Genomic DNA, 21,382 nt, shown 5'->3' with positions numbered 1-21,382 from the left:
CAGCAGGGGAAAAGCTTAGTTTGGACAGCTTGTCTTAACTCGCTATGAACAAAAGGGAAATGAGCTGGAAAACATAGGTCCCTTGCTCGTGCAGGCATATTGAGATTTACCACAACAATGACGCATCTGATGAGCAAATTATGACAATATTATGTGTTGGCTAAATAAAGACAAAACTCATTAGAAAGTCAAATGATCCCTAATGGCTGGAGCTGACACTTCTACATAATGTCCTTTTGAGGACGTGCACACAAACAATTAACTAATTAACTAGCAAAGACAGAATTTTACACATAGACATAGATGAGACAAATAAAGTGAAAGCTTTTCTGTATCTTGAGCAGCATCAGGGAGCAAAGGCATCTCTCATTTTAGGGCATTGTGTGCTGCAGTGTGTGGTGAATTTCTGTCTGTGCAATTATTGTTGAGGATATGCAAATGCTCTGTTGCTTGAAGCACCATGGAAGCTATACCAGCATGTGTGTGGCATATTGAATGATAATGACAAAGTGGGTTATATCCCCTGTGAGCAAGCCTGCGGAACAATGATTACAGATTGGCCAGTGTGTCCTTAGCAAGACTGTGATTCTAATGCTAATCAAAGCAGCAGTGCATTGAAATATATCTGTACTTGCCATGCAGGAGGAAATAAGATGGAATATCCCAGTTAGCTGTAATTGTATAAGGAAGTCCTTCTTATTTCTGCTTAATTGGCTTTTGCAATCTTAACTCATTGCACCACCTGCTGGCCATAGACAGGTTCCAGGGTTAATCAAGACTCTTTTTGTTCTTGGACACACTGAAGCAATTATCTACCACTGAGCATACATTATTGATGTATGAGCTTGACTGTATTGTGCACTATTCAATTTGTTCTTTGAGCTGGGAGTCTGTAAAGATGACACAGTAATGTCTCTTCTTTGAATGTACTTATTTTTATTCAGAGGAGGGTAGCAAGACGGCAAGCTGAGGAACAGTGATGCTCAGATGCACACTCCAAGTAGGTTAATAGAAGGGAGGAGAGTCTGAGCTCATGCTGCTTCTGATAGGCTGGTCAGCGATGTGCAGCTTCTCCGCAGAACAACCTGTCACTATTAATCAGAGGCCATCTCTTAACAGCCAGCCAAGGCTATCGGAGAGGTGAGCCCATTGCTATTCAGGATGAAACAGATGATAAATCATTTGTACATAATTAGTGCTCAGCAAGGTTACAAGTGACACCTATTTTCATCTTAATTAGGAGGTAAATTTGTTCCATTAATTTAATTTGGTGCACATGAGCAGCTCTCCATCTAACTAAATTAATCTTACACCTGCCAGCAGGGTATGGTGTTTGGCCTTGGATTACAGGAGGAAATGGAAAAGAGTCCTATCAGTTTCATACAGACCACTGAGGCAGCTAGACCTTAGTGAAGCAGCAGTGGCATGATATAACCAAATCTTTGAACATCTACTACTGTTTTTAGAAGAAAAACACCATTATAAGTATTTAACTGTTAATGAAAGTGAACTCATTGAAATAGTCTCCATGATGATTAACAGACTCTCAACACACTGCAAGAAGTGAACAGAAAATAAACAAGTATTGCATCTCCTTAATCCTAAAACAAATACTTAAGGGTATCTCATAAGTGGTTATAATGGAGTAAAATATGTAACATTATCAGAGATGTAGGACATTCATATACACAGCTTTCTGAATTCCAGCAACAGAAGCCTTTCATATATTTGAGTCAGAATAACTGTTTAATCTTGTTGCAGTCAAGTGGGCAGGGATACATCCAAGGACTAGGTCTCTTTTCACCGCTGAAGGGTGTATGAAGCTGTAGTAATTGCCCCAACACGGTGGTTCAATAGAGAGGAAGGTGGAGAATGACTGATTTAGTAACTACAAGGTTTCTAATGGAATTCTCCACTGCTTCTCGGGCACTCAAGCTGACAACCATTACCTGAACTGATGCATAGTCCATTACAGCATCCCCTGCTGTAATAGAGTGTCTATCATGTGAAATACAGAGACGTCAGGTGCCAAAGCATGCACTTTCCCCATGTGGGAAGGTTTAACCCAACTGTAATGACTTTTATTTTAAACACTGCTGCACTGCTGCATGCTCAAAAATGTGCCTAAAATCATCAATTATCAAAGTAATGTGTAATTTTTGATTGACTAATTGATTCTGCTTTGTATCAAACTGTCAATGTGGCTGAGTAGTTTGTAATGTTACGAGCAAAAGAAAGCTGCAGTAGTTTTTGATGATTATTATAATCATTAATCGGAATTATAAACATGGTTTCTTTCGTTTGACAACATGAGCATGAGTTCTTAAATGTTAAGCTAGCAACTGAACAAGAATTTTGTGTAAATAAAATCCAAGTGAAATGTAAACCAGTAGATCTAATTTGATAATAGTAACAGTTAAAATCGACCAAACATACAAATATTGCATACATATCATTAATTGAATGTCTCCTCCAATGCATTTACTGCTATTATTATATTATGATCCAATTATAAAAGTTTACAATGCCATATTTATTATGATTGTGTAACCTTAATGCTCCCTTTTAATTCACTTCACATTTTCCCTAATGAATCTTCAAAATAGGGTTTGATAGCATTTATTTTTTACCATGTACATCAGTTTACAGCATATTTCACCAAAATTATAAACTGCATAAAAGTGTTGGAATTAGCACCCTTACAAGATTTGTTAAAAAGCTTTAAATTCATCAAGAATAAAAACAGGTATATGAAAACATTTAAAAGCACAAATTCTGCATTATGTGCCCTTTTACTTTTGATTATCTGGAGAAATTGTCTCTTTAGTCCTTGCAAACTTTTGTTTAACACACCCCCGGGTGGCAGACTACACCTTTTCATTTCACTGGACTGAAACACTGGAAAGCAGCAGTTTCTGCTGTAAATGAATTTAATCCTTTTCAGAAGACTCAAAATAATCATCTCACAGGTTACATAGCTACACATTGTAAGACAACCAACTAAAGGGTGAACCCAAACAGCAGGTGATAATTCCATGAGTTTGCAAAAATCTTTAACTCCAAAGACATTTATTTCAAATAATTTGATACAATATTAAAAACTCAAGAAAAGCTTAGATTTCAGTATAGATATTAGACTGATCTTCATCCTATACAGAATTTATTGTTGGCACAGTCATGTTTAGTAGAAAAAAGCTTCAACCTCATCTACTTCTGATCATTTCAGTATTACTTGTTATCCACGTTACAGCTTCTTGTCCTTCACCAGCTCCTCCCGAGCCATGGGCTCAATGATGGAGCCCAGCTGGGTGATTACCTTTGGCTTGGTGATCATTTTAACCGTGTGCTCTGTGTTCCAGGTGCGGCCCACGGGAGAACGGACAGTGCTCTCAAACTGCATGTGGTTCTCAAAGGGAAAGGGCAGAGAATTCACCTGGTGGAGGCTAATGGAGTTGTTTCTCTTCTCCGAGATGATGACACTGGGCAGGTGCTGATCTTTCCTGGGTGGAGGCAGCACAGTCTTGATCCTGAACCTCCTGCGTTTGTTGCGAGATGGCTTAAGCCCACCCCCTCCCCACTCTCCCCAGCCAGGCAGGGTCAGGTCCACCACCTTAGGTCTTCCTGCATCTTCTTGATTCCTCTTGTCCCTAAGGAAGTCTGAAATTACATCATCTCCAGCAAAGGCCTCTTTAATGAGCCCCCTCTGTTCCAGCTTTTCATCTGAGTCCTCTGTGTCCTCCACTGCGGGGGCAATCGGGACTTGGATCACTTTTGCCTCTGTGGTGAGAACTTCTTTCAGCTCAGTCCCTCTTTTCCTTTTTCGTTTTTTTTCTGCTGTCAGAGATGCTGACGGCAGTTTTTCTGTGCCTGGGATTGGCTGTGGCTGAACAGGTGCTTTATCAGTTATTAAATCTTGACTGAGGAACTCCACATCCTCCGGAGTCCTGGTTCTCTCCCCTTCTTCCAGCTGAGCAGAGTCTGTGTGGTTGGCATCCTCTGCTGCATCAGCCTGTACTGCTTTGGCATCCTGACAAGAGTTTGCTATAACTTGGAAAAGACTTTTGAACTCAGACAGCTGCTCCTCCTCTTTGTTGGAGGTATATTCTGCTGCAACTTTATTGTCATGATCCCCAAATATCACAGGCATGTTTTCAGCCTCTTGAACCAGACGCAGTTTCCTCCTTTGGTCAAATTCTCTGAGGAGTGCTTCCTCCGCAGTTTCCTCCACCTCCTTATAATTCACTTCTTCAGTTTTATTTCCCACCACTCCGGCCCCCTCATCTGTGAAGTCAAAAATGTCAATCCTCTCTGAAGGTTGCTCAGAGAGCTTTCCTCTCATCCAGGGATTTGAAGAATCTAGCCCTTGCTCCCTATCATTAACAAAATCCGGCATCAATTCTGGAGAGCCTACCTCTTCCTCCTCCCCCTCATTTTTGAGTGATGTCACCAGCTTCTGGGTCAGCTCTTTGTTCACCTCCAATTGCTGGTGCAATGCATTGCGAGCCACCTTGTCATATTTAGAAATGATAGCATTTGATTTGGCCCACCTGCCACTGTTCTGATGCTTCAGTGACATCCTCTCCTGCATCCTGGCAAGCTCCACTTTATTCAGCTCCTCTATGGCAGCTGCTGGGTTTGTCTTAATCATCTCATGAAAATGCTTCAAGAAGTCTTTACGTTTGGCCTTATTATGCACTTTGTGGTATTTCTTGCTCTTGATTTTTCTCTCTCTACGGGCCTTGGCTTCGTAGTAGGACTGCAGTGCCCGGGCCTTCTGTAGCTCTGCACGGCGCATCTTGGCCTCCTCAAGGCTCATGGCGCTCAGAGAAGCCTCCTCAGCAGGGGTCAGGATGGGGTCATTGATGGGCTGCTTGTTGGCAGATAGAAGGGCAAAAATGTCCTGCTCAAGTGGGGTTTGTACCTTCCAGCTGGTCACAACCCTCTCCATAGCTTTGGGGCCAGTAGGCTCCTGATTAAGAGGGAAGAGCAATTGCTCGGCCCTCTGGTTCTGCTTAATAACACCTTTCCACTTAGACACCTCTGTAGATGCCTTCTGAAAAGCAACATCTCTCTGGATCCTTTCACTTTCCTGCTTACTGAGAGAACATTCGATGGTCTTTTTACTTTGCTCCAGGTTCTTCAGCTGTTTCTTTGTCTTAGCTGGTACTGCGGGGTTTTTCTCCACAGTCACGATGAGCTCCGCCAGGTCCATTTTGTCGCCCTCACCCTCCGCTGTGACGGTAAAGTCCGACATGTATACGGATGCCTCGGATCGCTCCACCAGCTTTTTTTTCCTCTGAACCCCGAGAGCGTTGATAGCTTCCAGCAGCTTCTGGCGTTTTCGTTCATCATTGTGGCCGTCGTCCTCCTCCTCTTCCTCACTGGTGATGTTAACATCTGCCTCATTCAAACGCTCTTCCCCTTCATCGTAGACCACATGTTTCTTCTTCTCCGACCCTTCGCTGCTCTTTTTAACTCTCTTTGAGCTCATCGCCTTAGTCTTGGACATTTTAGCGATGCTGCAGTCACCACACAAGTGTACGGGATAGTAAACACGTGTAATATCCGTACCGTCAACCAGACCGTTGTCGGTAAACACTTGCCGTAATGCGAGCAGTAATGTCGTAATTTATTTTCTTCTTTACATTTTATGGCGGTGACACAAGGGCGTGTTACCGCCCCCAGCTGGAGACAAGGTGTTATAGTGAAACAGGTACCGTTAATTTATAATCGTATAATCCGTGATCTGCTTTAAATTACAGCGAAAAACCAATGATTTATTTTCGTTTTGAACCACTAATGGTTGAATTTTTGTTGTCATAATCAAGAATGAAATAAATCAAATTCAACAAACGTCTCCATTTGGATTTAATATACCTCTTTACATTTCCCAAATGATTTAAAAGGCAGACAAGTGACCTGGAAATGAAAGAAAATAGAAGAATTTTAGATTTGTTTATGTTCAAATACACTTATTAAAGTGTATATAATGTAGTGTAAATATTAAATTAAGGGCTTACATGTTGTTTTATTGTCACAGCATGAATTAGCCTTATTTAATCTTTTAATAGTCTGTGCTCTCCTTCTCAAATAGTGACCAAATGATCGAGAGTGACCAGCAAATGTCTCCACAGGCCACCTCATTCCCCATAGACTATAGATATAACCACCTAATTCTAACTTTTAATGGCCATTTTCATGATATGATCATGGCACAACATTAGCTACCAGAGCAGAGTCTACAGAAGGGGTGTCATTGGTTTCTAATGTTCCACTTCTGTGTATTTTGTATTGCTTTGAATAATGCTGAAAGTTCAAGGTAATAATAATATTTCCCTGCAAGTGAGAAAACAAAAAATTCACGGAAATGTGAAATTAACAGAAACATACATTGGTTAGATTCCCGGACGTTCTATGTCTGGAATGCCTTTTAAATTTCAATGACTAATACCTATATGTTATTCATAACCTTTACATTCTTGAAGAGGTGCATTAATGATATTTTTAGTATTGGTGTTGTGGACAGACTTGTGTTGACCACTATGTAAAGGCACTGCAGTGGATACTTTTACTTGAACAGTAATTCAGAATCATTTTTCAATAATTTTTTGTATTTTATCTCTTTGTACTGTCCTCTCTACGTTGATACTAGTTACTAGTTACACCAGATGCAGATTTTACACAATGGATAATATAACATATTCTTATAAACACCTGTTTGATCAGGGCTCACAATTCAGATGTTTAAGAGCTATTAACAGCTCCACCAAATACCATTTTATTTCATTGTAACAATGTTTAAGTTTTAAGCCTATACTTAAATACTCGATACTACAATAAATTCAAATGTTTGACTTCATATATTTATATATAATGTATAATGGATATTCTCGCATTCATTTAAGGATCTCAATAATGTGTCCACTGCAAAATGAATGGGACATTGCAACCAGTAATACAATTTTTTTTTTTGAAAAGAGCAAACAGAACATATTAAGCCAGCCGAATAAGTTAAAGTAGAATTGAAGGCATTTGGTAATGTGAAAGATTGATTGTTTTTTTCGGTCAATGTGTCATGATGTAATTAATTTATTGGTGGCAGTGGATGAACCCGGTTAAAGAGTAACCGCCTGGAACAATGTGAAAATATCTGAGTGCAAGCACACAGTTTGAGCAGAAGCAGAGCAAATTAAAGTCCAGAAAAGAAATACAAAACGTAAACAACAGGTCATGCTCTCAAACTGAAAGACCATGGAGGATGTGAGCTGAGGCCACATGTGGAGAGGCAGTCTTACTAAGGCATGCCCAGGGGTGGCACCAGTTACTCACCTTGGGTGCATCACAGCAAAGCACAGCAACAATGGTGCACACAACACTCATATTCCAGTGCTCTCACTTACATGCATCGATGTGGGGACCTCACCCAGAATGCCTGGCCTCCCAGTTGTTGGCACTCAGCTGCACTGAAACAAAAAACTAATGTAGAAATTAAGAATATAACCAATCACGGTGTAACCCAGTTGATCTAATAAACAAGATAACAATTCAAACAAACCAAGCAATAAAGTAAACCCTATCAGGAAGGAACAATACATTAAAACAATCCATTTTGATGACCTACAATAAGTGCATTAAACCATGAGGGTACAAACCCAGAACAAATATAATCAAGAAAGTACAATTTTCTTCAAGAAAGCCAAACTAGAAAGTGCCATTTAAGTGGTACTAAAAAGTAGTTTGAACTTTTTTTTTTATTCAAGATATAGTCGGAAGAGATGTGATTTAGTTTGTGGGGGAAGATGTATAGACTTTCTGCTTTCCCGATGTCATTCGGTTGCTCATTCCACCATTTAGGAGCCAGGACAGCAAATAGTTGGAATTTTTTTGAGTGTTTAGCTTGCATTGAGGGAGAAACAGGCCGATTGGCAGATGCAGAGTTGAGAGGACAGGCTGGGGTGTGAGGTTTGACCATGTCCTGGATGTTGACTGGACCGATCTGTTCACTGCAAGGTACGCAAGTACTAGTGTTTTGAAACGGATGCGGACAGCCACTGCTAACCAGTGAAGGGAGCACCAGAGTGGATTAGTGTGAGTGAACTTAGTTAAGTTAAAGACCATTCAAGCTGCTGCATTATGGATGAGCTTCAGAGGTCGGATGGCACTAGCAGGTAGACCTGCCATGAGGGAGTTACAATAGTCTAGGTGTGAGATGACCAGAGCCTGGACCAGAACCTGCGCCGACTTCTGAGTGAGAAAATGCATATTCTCCTGATGTTGTGCAGCATGAATCTACAGGAACGTGTTGTTGCAGTAATGTTGGCAGTAAGGGAGTGTTGACTGTCGAGTGTCACACCCAGGTTCCTAGCGGTCTGGGTAGGGGCTACCAAGGAGTTGTTATACAAAGAATATGGTAATACCAAGAATATGTAAGGAAAAGTGTTTCGTCTTGTCAAGGTTGATTATCAAATGGTGTGCAGACATCCACTGACACATGTTGGTCAGACAAGCAGAGATTTGTGCTGTTACCTGTGTTTCAGACTGATGAAAAGAGAACTTGGTTGGGTTTTATCTGCGTAGGTACGGGTGGTGGACCAGGACCGCGGCTCGTGGTGGGTCCTGGTGGGCGGCGGTGGACGGTGACTGAGGACTGTAGTGGCGTCTGGTCTGGATGGTGGATCGTGGTCCTGCTGGTTGCTGACCATGGACTGTGATTGCAGCGGTACTACTTGCCATGTCATGGTGGGGTAATCCTTTGGGATGTTTACCCTCATCAATGCTGCTAAAAACTTTAATCTGGATGATGTTTTCCTACACGTGGCATCTATCGCACAACTGTCCGTCCTGGGAGAGGGATCCCTCACATGTGGCTCTCTCTGAGGTTTCTATGTATTTTTACCCTGTTAAAAGGGTTTTTAGTCATTTTTCCTGACTCTTGCTGAGGGTTAAGGACAGAGGATGTCACACCCGGTAAAGCCCTATGAGACGAATTGTAATTTGTGAATATGGGCTATACAAATAAAGTTTGATTGATTGAATGATAGCTGTGGTAGGAAAAGACGTGTGAGTGAATAAGAGAGCTGAGAGAGTTGTTGTACAGAGAAAAGAGGAGGGGACCCAGGACAGAGCCTTGAGGGGTCCCAGTAGTGAGTGGACAAGGTTCTGACAGAGATCCTCTACGAGTTACCTGGTAGGTACATTCTTTGAGGTAGGAAGTATGTAGGGAGAGTGCAGAGCCTGATACAACGCCATCCCCGGGTTAAACACTTACTGGCATCTCACCACCACCCGACTCAAAGGTCAACCATGACAAGGCGGCGGCCAAATCTGTGAAAGCTCTGAACGTATCATTGCTGCTGCTCGCCAACTAGGCTAAATGGAGGATGATATGGTGACTTCTCTCACCCCGGCAGTATTGGATGAGCTGTGTGTGATGACAGACCTCTGCCTGCGTCTGGACATGTGTGCATATCAGGTCTCTGGAAGAGCCATGGCCCTGATGATCCCCCAGGTTAGAGCTTGGTGGCTAAACTTATCTAGCCTCTCCAAATGCAGCCTCATTTGTTCATAAAGAGCATAAAAAACAAACATTAATAGCAATGATGAGGAACAGAGCATGGTGGTGTGGGCTTGCATGACACCACAAGGGGGCAGTATAACTCCACTTATGGGGCAGCAAGTCAAGCTTGCCCGCTGTAAGGGGAAGTGTGAGCTCTTCAAGCTACGCAGCCCATGTTGCCTGCCGCTGCACAGGCGGCTGGTGAATCAAACCCGACAGTGTGACAATGGTTCTGGATTATAAAAACTGTGACCAGGGGTTACAAGCTCCAATGTGTGTCCACCAAACCCCGTTTCAATGGGATATTGTAGTTACAGTCTTAAGGAGAAAATGATTATATCTTGCCGAAGAAATCAATGCTCTGCAAAACATCAAATTTCTCATTCTTGCCAAACTTGCGTTTCAGTCTTCAGGTGCGCTGCAATGCAATGCAAGGGTTATGTGGCATGCAGGAATTTTCTGACCAGGCAGTCGTGTCCATCCATCCTTTTTGCTGAGCGATTCACAATATCCAATAATTTGACCTATTCTCTGGACGTTTCCTCTGTTTCCTTGCTGGCTCTTTCAATGAAGTTATAACTGAACTGTGTCATCAGTAGCTCCTCCAGGTTTATTATGGATATGCGATTGACAGCAGCAGCAGGGCAGCCATTTGTATCGCTAATGTCGTTGTCTCCTCACAGGGGACCATAGATGACCCACCCCAGTAGGGTCTTCACATCATATGGGCCTTCCCCTTGGCTGTTGACCAGCTCCCAAGGTTCCAACACCTTTGATGCATTTGTCCCAATGAGTAGGTCAATGCCAGATTCAATTTCATGAATTTTGATATTGTTCAAGTAAGGGCATTGTCTGAAGTCCTCTTATATGGGAATGTTGTGCAGGAAAACAGGCATGGTCTTATGTGAGAACACATCAGGTAAACTCATGAAATAGTCTTTGTCCAGACTAGATATTTCCAAATCTGAGATATAATGACTGATCACAGGTTGGTTCAAGGTGCACAAAACAATATTGGTATTTTGTCCTCCAATTTGAAGTATTTCAGGATGATTTTGGTTGCACACATAACAAGTTAAAAAAAACCTGCAGTCTTTGCTCATGTGTCCTATTTTCAAACATCCAAAACAGACAAGGATAATTTCTTTAAGAACACTGTTTTGTTTATGTGCATTTTCTTCCTGATCTGTCATCACCGCTCCAATGTGTGACCACTTTTATTACTGAACAAACAAGAGCTTTGAGAATTGGTGGTAGATACTTTTCTTTTCATTACATTTGCATTCAAATTGTCTTGCATTTTTACAGTTGCAGCCAGCTTAGCACCCGGAAGTTTCCAGAAAGTGGATCTGACAGTATCTTGACTAGTCTTTCCATGAATTCTACCAGGTCAGAAAAATTTGCTCTATGGCCACGCCGCTCCTGTAGCTGATATGCCCATTTCATCCACTTGTCTCTGAGCTCGTAAGGCAATTTCAGAAGGATGGTCTTCATAGTGGAAGCAACATTAATTTCCTCCATATACAGTAGGTGAAGTAGTCCATTGCGTTGCAACAACCTCTAAGGAACAGTAAGAATGCTTGCTGTGTTTTCACATCCTCTGATTTGATCACTGACCAGGCAAATGCTTTGTCCATATATATAAACAGTGGTTATCTTATTTTCATTACTAAATGGCAAAAGTAGGCAGCTAATCTTTTGGATACTCTCTTGTTTATTGCTCTATAAAAATGTATTTCTTTCCATTCCTCTCTTAAATGCCCTGATGAAAATGTCATACTGCAAAGGATTACCATAGTTACCAGGTATGTCTCTTGGTGGTAAAGTAGATGTGAGAATTAGTTGAGCCAGATTAGCAGTGATTTTGCCTCTGAATTAGGTTGCAGGTATCACCTTGGTTACCATCATTTAGTACATGACCTTGCAAACATCTTTGCATAGTTTGTACCTTTTGACTTTGAAGAATTAATTGGGTTAGATGGGTCTTTTGATCTAACAACCTGTTGTTGGGAGGATGATTTGGTTCCACATTTTGCTGATGCACAGGTTCATATTCATTTGCATTTGGATCTAATGATTTTTCTTTTTTAGCAGATCCTCTTTTTAAATACAAGTTCATCCCACCAGATGCTCTAGAGCTTGATCCCAATGCCTTAAATATACAGATTTTTGCATTGGTTGCTCCCAGTTCAGTCTCTAGTTCCCGTTGTTCTTTCTTTCTTTTAAATTTTTCTTCTTGTGCCTCAAGTTCATGCTTTTTCTTCAGGGCAGCAACCCATTCTATGAACTCATCAGAGTTTGCAACATTCAGTTGTATGGCAATTTCAGTAATGTAGTGGGTTTTTGGCTGTCCAACGTCAAATATCCACACTTTTGTATCTTGTATTAACCCATTAAATGTTTAAATTTTATGTTGAAGCCACTGCTTTTTCTTTTCAAGTTCATATTCAGGCAGTGGTAAATTCACCAGTGATGTTCTTAGCTTCAGCACAAAGGTTGATTAATGGGACAAACTTAAATCGTACTTCATTTGCATTTTCCTTTGATTTCATGAGCTCTTTCAGCATTTCCATCAACCTTTTAGCTTGTTTGCATCTCAAGTTTTTTGTCTTCTGACAATTTTCAATGAACAAAGCCCTTGGCAGTGTGTTTAATAACCCTTCTTTCCATCTCATCATTGCCATCTTGTAACTGAGCATCAGACTTGACAACAACATATTTGTTCACTGTCCCTTTAAGGCTCGTATTGTGATCCAGGAAGAAAGTCGAATGCCAATGCAAAAATGTTTCAAAGAGTTGATATCGTTGTGAGATTGTAGTACGATTCAGTCAGCCAACCTCATTATAGTAGCCATTTTCCAATACAGCTTACTATATATAGATTTCCAATAAAGCTTATGATACTGCACATACCTACTCTTCCTGTACGTCAGCTCTCGTGGTTTCCAATCTTGTCAGTCAGATTAGAACAGGTGGCGACAATGTCCTCTTGATCCAGGATGGCGGTGTCAGGTTTGTGGGTTAAAACAATCCTTGTTCAGTTTTAACGGTTCACAAGCTCAAGTTTCACTCATAGAGAAAGTTATTTCTTATTTTTCATGGCAATTTTCAACATTTTCTGTCCTTTTTCTGCAGTGGCCATTACTACACATCAACAGATTGTCAACTCGATACTTGCACTTTAGTTTGTTGTTTATTGAGATGTTGTTAATGACATGAACATACCAGGTTTCCAATTCAGTGAGTTGTGTGCTGCTCTGTTCCTGGTCTGGGAGAGCTGTGTTATGTCCCTCTACCTGTGCCTTCAATTCCCTGTCACCTATCTCCCATTATGTGCATTGTACATCTAATGACCACCACCAAGTATCCAAAATATGACACAATACACCTGTGTCAGCTCTTATCACCACAAACTTACATCTTCGTTTGTGTCTTCCATGTGCATATCAGCACTTTTTCACCGGGAGATATTGTTTTCGTTTTGTTTTTGTGTCAGAGGGAGAATATGTCTTTTATAAATTCAATGAAAAAAACGTGTTAAAAAGTAGCTGATTACGTTGCTGATAATGACAATTTAGGCCTGCCTACTTTATCTCTGCAGAAGATGCCTGATCCAGTTGTCTCCTGTAGTAATATGTTAAAGTTAGACCTAATTCAAAGATGCACACACATGTAAAACATTTGTATTTTTTGGTCTTAACTCTTTCTTCCTGCTTCGCTGTAGCTGCAGATAAAGTAAACTATAGTAATAAAGGAAAATACGCACACAATGTGCGGTAGCTCTGCGCTATAATAAAGTTCCTTTCAAAAATAAAATCTTGAGAAAAGATGTTTTCAGTTTCTGTCAGTTTCTGCAGAGGGAACATTTAATCATTAGCCTACTCATAGCAAATAATGAATCAGATTAAATTGAAAATAAAAATAAAAGGACTTATAATTTGAGAATTTTAAATGGAGGATTCACATCACTTCTGGATCATGTCATGAGAATAAAGCAAATGTTCTGCTTTATATATTTACGTGGTGTATACCTGTATACATGATGATATAGTACATATTACACACACCTTCGAATAACTCTACTGCAGCTACCAAATAATAAATCTAATTGTTTAAAATATAGATTTGAAACAATATGGAAATTCATTTATCATGTAAGTGAAGAAGGTGTACGGTCGTTTACATAATTTCGTTTTATTTTAAACAAATATTACAGTGAAACAACCGCAGTACTCTCAAGACGAGCAGAGACGATGACATTATCAAATCCGCGGTACCAATTGCTGAATGACGTACTGCGTCCTCCCGTGCCCGTGTGTTTGCTCTGCCGAGTCCAATCTTCTACGTATGCCACGAACTTGCTATTGATAAACTAAAAAAATCGAAGAGCTCTTACTATAGAAACCGCTGAAATACTTCCGGGTTATTTCACTAATTTCTAACTAAATGGCCTATTGGATCGATGCGAATGCACCCAATGACGTGTACGTCACATTTTGTGATCATGTGACCTATCACGCGCATCGTTTAGTTCAATATGGCGATGGCTTCGTCTGTTTTCCTCAGAGTCAGAACTGGGTCGAAGATAGGTGCCCAATATGACCAAGAAGGCAACCTTATCCAGGTAAATAAAACGTATTTAACACTGCACAAATTATGTTACTGTGAAGCAGCAGATATTTGTCAACACAAAACATAGCTAACGGTGGAAAAAGCTAACCCATTCGCGATAACGTTATTTAAATATTATTCAAGTGTGAACGGTTAGCGTAAGGACAATGTGAAGAAAAACTGTGGAGAAATGTCAAGCAAAGTGGGACATCAGATAAGAACATTCCCCCCTGCTCGCCTCTTTTCTCACATGTCGCCTAGAAGCAAGCTGAATTAGAAAACTTCACTGCTTTGTGGGAGTCATTGTATCCATCCGAAGCAGCCCCGTTTCTGTCTTATACTGACGTTTACGCTGCTGATGATGATGTGTCTGGCTCCAGGTGGAAACCAGAGAGGACGAAGAGCAGAGTTTCAAACTTGCGGAGATCCTGGAGCTCCTGCTGGCAGCTGGCTACTTCCGAGCCAGGATAAAAGGACTGTCACCTTTTGATAAGGTACACACTGGATCTGTTAAAATATGGTGTTGGGAAAACGGATAAATTAATGCTTGTGCAGTTGAACAAATATCTAAACAAGAATTCCTACATTTATGTAGTAAATTTACAAGAATGAAAGTCGTATATTCACTATAACTTCAAGAGAAAAAAAAACCAGTGGATTTAACCTCGGCTGGTAGTTCAATTGAACTTGTGGTACTGCAGAACAAAAGTTGTCACATCATTCAAAGTAGTGTTATTTTTCTTGTGAATAGACTATATATTCCAAATATATAAAGTATTGATGCTTTGATAATATGCAGATATGGCCAAGACTGCACGTTAGCCAATGTTTGTCTGGGGTTGTTTCCTTTTTCCCGAGATGCTGGATCCATAGAGAACTCCTGTAATACAGCCACAAACAGTGGCCTGCAGCCGAGAGGGGAAATGCTGCAGTTAATCAGACCTGGGGTCTCATTTATGGATATACATTTATAGAAAAACTTGATGGGAAAATTTGCGCATTTCTACGCAAGCTCTGACCCAATTAATACAAAGGTTTTGGAAAGGGGAAAGTGGAAATGCAGAAGTGAGGTAGTGATATTAAGCCACAATATTTATCCACTTCATCATTGACATTAAAAGGGACATATTATGCCCATTTTACCACAGTTGATGTGGTATTTTGACCAAAATATGTTACAGACATTTCATTAAGACCCCAAGGAACCATAAGGATCATTTAAAACAGCACCTTTTAACCCTGTCTAAAACAGCCCTCCTTAGATTCACCTGTTTTGAGTGCCCCGGCCTACTCACCCCCTGTGAGCCTGGCTGCGAGAGCCCCAGCTCCCCAGCGCAGCCACGCAGTGGGAGCAGTGGGAGCTTGAGCTGGCGCAGCATCCTTCCACAATGTTGAGTCAACCTTTAGAGGTGTCCCGGGGATCCCTTGTTTATGCGGCAAATTAAATGTCTGACGAGTAGCAGCAGCGAGCTAATAGGGAGCTAGTCCAAGGCCTTGTAGAAAGACTTCCTACATGGGCATGGTGGGACTATGAGGTTTATTTTGGTCATAATCCTATTCGACGCACTCTAGCGTATCGTTTCTGAAATAGACAAACCACAACAAATCACGGGAGTTGTTTTTTCCCAGAGTTTTTGGGACGGTAGACATGCCAGATACCCAAAACGTAGAAATACTACAAAAGAATTTTCATAATATGTTTTAAAATCAACAGCTTTAGTTGTGCGAAAAACTGCTCCACACAAACCTTTTAATTAAAAAATATATAAAAAACAACTGACGGCAAATTACGTTCAGATGCCATTAAACAGCGGAATTGCAGAGTTATTAATAGTTTTTAATAATATCTTCTAACGCTGTGCATGTATCATCAAATCGCTGCAGTGAGGGCGGCTGTGGCTGAGTGGCAGAGTGGTCATCCTCCAACCTGAAGGTCGGCAGTTCGATCCCCAGTCTGACCCATCTGCATGCCAAAGTGTCCTTGGGAAAGATGTTGAACCTGGAATGGCCCCCCATAGAATAACTAAGTGCTACAAATAGATGCACTTTATGAATGTATGGGTGAATGTTGAACTGTACTGTAAAGCGCTCTGAGTGGTCATCAAGACTAGAAAAGCGCTATATAAATACAAAGCCTTTGCCATTGTGAGACCAACTATTAATTATCTCTCATAGGGCCTCATAACAAAGTTGATGTATATTGTCATCATTATATTCAGGGCCACTTATATATTGTATAATGGTACATTTAAGAGGGTTTAGTAGTGTGTGTGTGTGTGAGAGAGTGTGATGGTGCATGTAAGAGGGTATAGTACTGTGTGTGAGAGAGTGTGATAGTACATGAAAGAGAGTAAAGTAGTGTGTGAGAGATGATATTACATGCAAGAGACTATACTGGTGTGACAAAGTATTAACTATCTGTTATGGCTGTACAGTATCTCTCATAGGGCTGTACAGTAAAGTGCAGTGGCACAGGATGATTATACGGTCAAGTCAAATCTGTTTGTGCATAAGACAAAACGTTTGTAAATGATATATCAATATCGACTGAAATGAAAAAACATATTGTGATACGATTTTTTTCCTCTATCGCCCAGCCTACTCAGTAGACAGTCCTACTTATTAATCAATGCAGTTAACCTCCATTCTCGCTAAACCTGTTTCCTCTGCCTCCCTTGTTCAGGTGGTCGGGGGTATGACCTGGTGCATCACCACATGTAACTTTGACATTGATGTGGATCTTCTTTTCCAAGAAAATTTGACGATTGGCCTAAAAATGTAAGTGTTTTTTCTGTTTGCTTGCTCTTCTCCAGAGCTCTTTTTATGCTGGTTGCCGTCACAGCAGAAAACCCTGCTTCGCACAGATATGATGTCGGAAATGGCAACAGAGTTTTTACGTGCTGTTGTGTCGATCTCAGGGTATTCGGCCGTGACTTTAATCCTGAACACCGGCAGAGTTGTTTTCTCGAACATAGTTTTAAGGCCGCCGTTGTTTGCGATCTCCAGCACCTGATCTTCTTCTTGCACAGACATGATGGGTTCACCTGGTTTGTTGACTAATGGGTCCGACAAATACCGTGTGGGTTTGTGTTTAGCGAAAAAGTCACGTGACCGAGACAAGCGCCTTGACATGCGTAACGCATGAGTAATAAAGGAGAGGATACGGTCATTTTTCAAAATAAAATGCTGTTCAGAATCAGATAATAAATAAAACGGAAATAATGTTAGTTGTTTATTCTTTCTGTGCGGCCCGGTACCAAATGACCCATGGCCCGGGGGTTAGGGACCACTGATTCAGAATAAGCCTAAATTTCCACTGATATCTTCAGATGAGGTGCAATCAGGGACTGTCAGACATTCTTACATCAGTTAGTTTAGCCTCTTCGGGTGGCCTCTCAGGCCTAAAACACGGTTAGCATAACTAAGGGAGGGTTCAGGGCTCTCCTGATCCAGCCCGTTCTATAAGCTTTATCAAAGAGGAATGTTTTATGTTTAACCCTAAATGTAGAGATGGCGTCTGCCTCCTCAATCCAGGAGAGGAGCCCGTTAGCTGAAGGTTGTACCTCCCACTTTACTCTTATGCCTGGTTCACACCGGACGCGGTAGCGCCGCCGAAGCGCCGTGCCGCGCTAATCCCTAGCGCGCCGGCGTTTGGCTGTTGACACTGGACGACGTATTCTCCACTCAAGCCTATGTGGAGAATACGTAGCCCCCCCCCCCCCCCCCTTTTTTTTTATTTATATTGCTTGTGTGGCAGTAGTTGATGGGCAGAGGGGGACATTTAAGAATGTGATTGGTAAAATTGGTAAATTAAAATTCCAGGACAACAGAAGGGATATACAATGTATGAGATGCATATTTGATCATTTATATCATAGAAAATATGTCATCAATATCGTTTAAAATAATTTTTAAGGGGGCTTTCATGGCGCTATACGCTCGCATCAATCGGAAAAAATAGACTCGACACCGAAACGATCGCTGTACGATAAGCAGCCTTTGCACGGCGCGGCACTACAGCGTCCGGTGTGAACTGCACAAAGGTTTAACATGGGAGTGGATGGGAGCCAGCCGGCTTTTCTGGCTTGGCACTGCGCTAAGGCGTCGCTTCCGTGTCCGGTGTGAACCCGGCTTTACAGACTCTTAGAACAATAAGGGAGCCTGTATAGGAGCAAAGTGATATATTTAGAAAGTATGGTGCTATGAGCTTGCTATATCCCCTTAATAGGTCTACGGCCAGCTCTAGACAGTAAAACACTCAAAAATATTAATAAGTGAAAGAAATTAGATTGTAAAGTTGCATCTTATAACAAATGGTTTACACAAAAATTGTGGAGGATGGACCATGAGGTTGTACCAAATATAATACAATGAATCCAAGAATACCAGCCCTGACTACCAGCTCTTTCCAAGATCTAATTTACAAGCCTCTCAAACAAGCCCAGTTGATCTGTTTGTAGCACTTGGATATACCATGACCTGGATGAGTATTTTCCCAGACATAAAGAGGTACACATTCCAAGGGGCATAACTGTATACTGAAAGAAACCATAAGGAGTCACAAAAGCTGAAATGTCTGAAGCTCGGGGGCTCAAAGGAGCCTACAGTGGATATAAAAAGTCTACATACCCCTGTTAAAATGCAAGGTTTTTGTTATGTAAACAAATGAACAAAAGATAAATCCTGTCCGAACTTTTTCCACCTTTTAATGTGTAAAAACTTACAATAACCTGGTTGCATTAGTTAGCACAGCACACTAAGGCACAGCAACTTAAGAAAACACATGCAAGTATACAGAAAAAACAAGAAAAGTAAGAAAACATCATCAATTTCACAACCCAACATATTATAGAAATGCGCAGCAAATAAAAAAATGCGCAGCAAATAGAGAAACACAGAGCACGTAGAGAAACGCGCAGCAAATTGACAAACGCGCAGCAAATAGAGAAACAACATTGGAAGGGATTCCATTGGGGACAGCTAAAGGTGATGGACACTGCTGCCACAGCAGACACAAAAACGTCCAATACATAATACAAATTCTGTTCTACACAGAGGGCGGCTCTTCAGCCCCTCTGCAGTGGCTGTACAGTCAATGTTATGCATATTTTTCGTGAACGCGTGCGCGCGTGCATGTGTAACGAGCGCAACGGCCCATGGTCCCGGGGCTCCAACCCCGCCCACTCGCTCAGAGAGACCCACAGTGAGCTCTGAGCACTGAGGATGGTCTGAGCTAGAGACATAGACGTTACCAGTACTGGAACTCCATATTGAAACTCAGGACTTACTCCTACATTTGCCGACTGTCCTGCTTAAACTTGAACAAACACGAGGGCGGTAAAACTAACCATTCAGAAACATCCTGTTCTTACCGATTGTGAATATATGGCTGGTCTTCTTTAGCTGTATCCAAATACAGCCACTAGAGGCACAGCTGTCTCGGGCAATTTGGGGTTCAGTATCTTGCCCAACAACTTTTTGGCATGCTCTACCTCCTGAGCCGCATTTGCCCCATTATCCTGAAGGTGAAGTGCAATGGATCGAACATTGTGAATTGGAGTGTGCTTTCGGGCCTGGATAGCTCAACGTCATTGAAGGGAAAATTTATTCCCATCTTCATCAGGATAACATTAGGGTGTCTGTCCAAATGCTAAGGTTCAGTAAAAGCTGGTGATATAGCAAGACAATGACCCTGACCAGTGAAGCAAATCTTTGAATTATATTGTAAAATATAATTTTTCTCTGTTATAAGAAATTAAGCACATTGTTTGTCCATACTAATTTAGGCAAAGATCATGTTATATTTTATCACCAGTTTTGCAGCCACTGTTGATCCAGTCAGCGTTATCTGTCTCCTTGCAGAGCCCTGACAGAGAAAATAGTTTCTGTTTTGCCGAAGATGAAGTGTCCTCATCAACTTGAACCCCATCAAATTCAAGGATTGGATTTTATCCACATTTTTCCTGTGATACAAGTAAGAGAGTTCATGACAAACTTTCAGTTAACATTCAACATAAATTGGGTCCATTTGCATTGTCTATGAAAAGTGCTAATGATGATATTGTATTTAGACAATTTTTTTTCCTTCCATGCAACAGCAAGTGGTCGGAGGCATTAAGTTTGCTGGTTCTCAATATATATGTACAGTGAAGTATATAAGTATTTGATCCCTTGCCGGTTTTGTAAGTTTGCCCCCCTGACAAATAAATTATCGGTATATAATTGTAATGGTAGGTGTATTTTAATAGTGAGAGACAGAATTTCAAATAAAAAATCCAGATAATCAAAAAATATAAAAGTTATACATTTATTTGCATTTGATTGAGGGAAATAAGTCATGATCCCCATCAACCAGACAGAATTCTGACTCCTGTAATCTGGTTTGATTTGTCCTCTCACTTGAAGAAAGTACTCAGAATCTCAACTCATTATCTGTCTACTGAATAAATTAATCAGATTCCAACCTCTTCACCATGGGCAAGACCAAAGAGCTGCTTAAGGACATCAGGGACAAGATTGTAGACCTGCACAAGGCTGGAATGGGCTACAAGACCATCGGCAAGCAGCTTGGTGAGAAGTAGAATACTGTTGGTGCGATTATTCGGAAATGGAAGAAACAAAATTACCATAAATCGCCCTCTGTCTGTGGCTCAACTTAAGATCTCGCCTCGTGGGGTATCGAGTATCATGGGAAAGGTGAGGGAATTAGCCCAGAACTACACAGGAGGAACTTGTTAATGATCTCAGGACAGCTGGGACCACAGTCACCAAGAAAACCATTGGTAACACACTACGCTGTAATGGGTTAAAATCCTGTTGCACCCGCAAGGTTCCCTTGATCAAGAAGGCAGATGTACAGGCCCGTCTGAAGGTTGCCAATGAACCCCTGAATGATTCAGAGAAAGCTTGGGAGAAGGTGATGTGGTCAGATGAGACCAAAATCGAGCTCTTTGGCATCAACTGGACTCGCCGTGTTTGGAAAAAGAGAAATGATGACTATAACCTCAAGAACACCATCCCCGAAGTCAAGTATGGAGATGGAAACATTAAGCTTTGGGGGATTTTCTCTGCTAAGGGGACAGGACGACTTGCCCGCATCTAGGGGAGAATCGACGGGGCCATGTACAGTGAAATCTTAGGCCACAACCTCCTTCCCTCAGCCAGGACATTGAAGATCGGTCGTGGATGGGTCTTCCAGCATGACAATGATTGACA

General features: G+C 41.3%; 2 protein-coding genes across 4 annotated transcripts in view; one reads left to right on the top strand and one right to left on the bottom strand.

Moving 5' to 3' along the window:
- Positions 1-2,603: 2,603 nt before the first annotated feature.
- On the bottom strand, positions 2,604-5,608 carry si:dkey-251i10.3 (uncharacterized protein LOC553498 homolog; the record flags this gene model as incomplete). The annotated part of the gene is made up of 1 exon (XM_062402382.1): positions 2,604-5,608. A coding segment is annotated over one exon (2,364 nt), but the record flags the coding sequence as incomplete, so codon positions are not given.
- Positions 5,609-14,044: 8,436 nt separating this feature from the next.
- Positions 14,045-21,382, top strand: part of ccdc93 (coiled-coil domain containing 93) — a 28,942-nt gene continuing 21,604 nt past the window's right edge. For 2 of the 3 annotated variants that reach the window (XR_009924014.1, XM_062402340.1), the window contains exons 1-4: positions 14,067-14,180; positions 14,548-14,661; positions 16,851-16,945; positions 20,030-20,141. Coding sequence is in view for 2 of the 3 variants with exons in the window: in XM_062402340.1 (XP_062258324.1) it covers positions 14,094-14,180; positions 14,548-14,661; positions 16,851-16,945; positions 20,030-20,141 (408 nt within the window). In the remaining variant the exon portion in view is untranslated. Of the gene's footprint in view, positions 14,181-14,547; positions 14,662-16,850; positions 16,946-20,029; positions 20,142-21,382 lie in introns of all 3 variants that reach the window. The other variant, XM_062402339.1, reaches the window with a different exon arrangement.

This window comes from Platichthys flesus, chromosome 13 (assembly GCF_949316205.1).
Source record: "Platichthys flesus chromosome 13, fPlaFle2.1, whole genome shotgun sequence".
Classification (NCBI taxonomy): Eukaryota; Metazoa; Chordata; class Actinopteri; order Pleuronectiformes; family Pleuronectidae; genus Platichthys; species Platichthys flesus.
This window is presented reverse-complemented; position numbering and strand designations above follow the sequence as displayed.